Source organism: Micropterus dolomieu, unplaced genomic scaffold, assembly GCF_021292245.1.
Source record: "Micropterus dolomieu isolate WLL.071019.BEF.003 ecotype Adirondacks unplaced genomic scaffold, ASM2129224v1 contig_760, whole genome shotgun sequence".
NCBI lineage: Eukaryota > Metazoa > Chordata > Actinopteri > Centrarchiformes > Centrarchidae > Micropterus > Micropterus dolomieu.
In genome coordinates this window covers 1-1,292 of record NW_025729750.1, presented here as the reverse complement: position 1 = coordinate 1,292, position 1,292 = coordinate 1, and the positions used below count along the sequence as shown (strand labels likewise).

The window sequence follows — 1,292 nt, the reverse complement described above, 5'->3', positions numbered from 1 at the left end:
GCTTACTGCACTGCGGACGGACATCACCCTTGACCCCAAACGCTTGGCTGTGATTGGTGGTTCTCACGGGGGCTTCCTATCTTGTCATCTGATTGGTCAGTACCCAGAGTTCTACAGAGCGTGTGCGGCCAGGAACCCCGTCATTAATGCCGCTACTTTATTGGGTACAAGTGACATAGTAGACTGGTAAGTGCATACACAACAACTTATCCACACACTGCAACACATCCTAACCACAAGTTTGAATCTTCTTATCCTCTGTCTGTGTCTCCAGGCGTTACACCAGTGTGGGGTTTCAGTACTCATATGACCAGATACCCACTGCTGAAGCCCTGGCTGCTATGTTAGAGAAGTCCCCCATCACACATGCTGCTCAGGTCAGACACACACAGACTTTAATATAGTATTTATGGAATTATGGATTATGGAAATCTGAACATTAGTTTTAAAGACACGGGACCTTGGGGCAGTTTTGAAATTTTAGTGGAACTAAAGCAAATGTCAGGAGTCCAGTTCATAAATAAACTGTAGTTGTGTGTGTAAATGGACCTTTTTAAGAATACAAGGACCTACAGAAACTTCAACATCTGAAGAAACTGACATGAAACGAAGTCTCTGATGGTTCAGTGCGTTCAGCTGTGTGTTTGTTTGTAGGTCAAGGCTCCAGTGCTGCTGATGCTGGGGGGCAAAGACAGGAGAGTGTCTCCTCACCAGGGTCTGGAGTTCTATAAAGCACTGAAGAGCAGAGCTTTACCTGTCAGGTACAACAGAGCATACATTAAATGCACCCAATAAACAAACCTTGACAATCTGATTCAACAGAATATATACAGGCATCCTTGTTATTAGGCTAATAATCACTAAGATTATTAAGACAGATTTTTAGCTCTGCGCATTGTTCTGTTTGTCCATCCAGATTGTTGTGGTTTCCAGAAGATGGACATTCTCTGTCCAGAGTGGACACACAGGCCGACTGTTTCCTCAACACAGTACTGTGGCTGCACCAGCATCTCTGAACACGCGCACGCACACACACACACACACACACACACACACACACACACACACACACACACACACACACACACACACCATGATCATCCACATAAAAGAGGACAAATTATTTTACTATCACAGCAGTTGACAATCTTAAACACATTTATACCTTTTTAACGCATTCTCTATGTTACAGACTACCTAATTTTGTAAAAGCATTTCCAAATCGAAGCATGTAATAAAGAAATTCTCACAAACCTGTATTGATGTATGGATTTTGTCATGTTTGGTTACTC

The 1,292-nt window shown here is 43.0% G+C and overlaps 1 protein-coding gene across 1 annotated transcript; it reads left to right on the top strand.

Annotated features, from left to right (window-relative positions):
- Positions 1-4: 4 nt before the first annotated feature.
- On the top strand, positions 5-1,257 carry LOC123964139 (acylamino-acid-releasing enzyme-like; the record flags this gene model as incomplete). The annotated part of the gene is made up of 4 exons (XM_046041245.1): positions 5-186; positions 275-377; positions 655-761; positions 917-1,257. Coding segments are annotated over 4 exons (492 nt in total), but the record flags the coding sequence as incomplete, so codon positions are not given.
- Between the last annotated feature and the right edge of the window lie 35 nt (positions 1,258-1,292).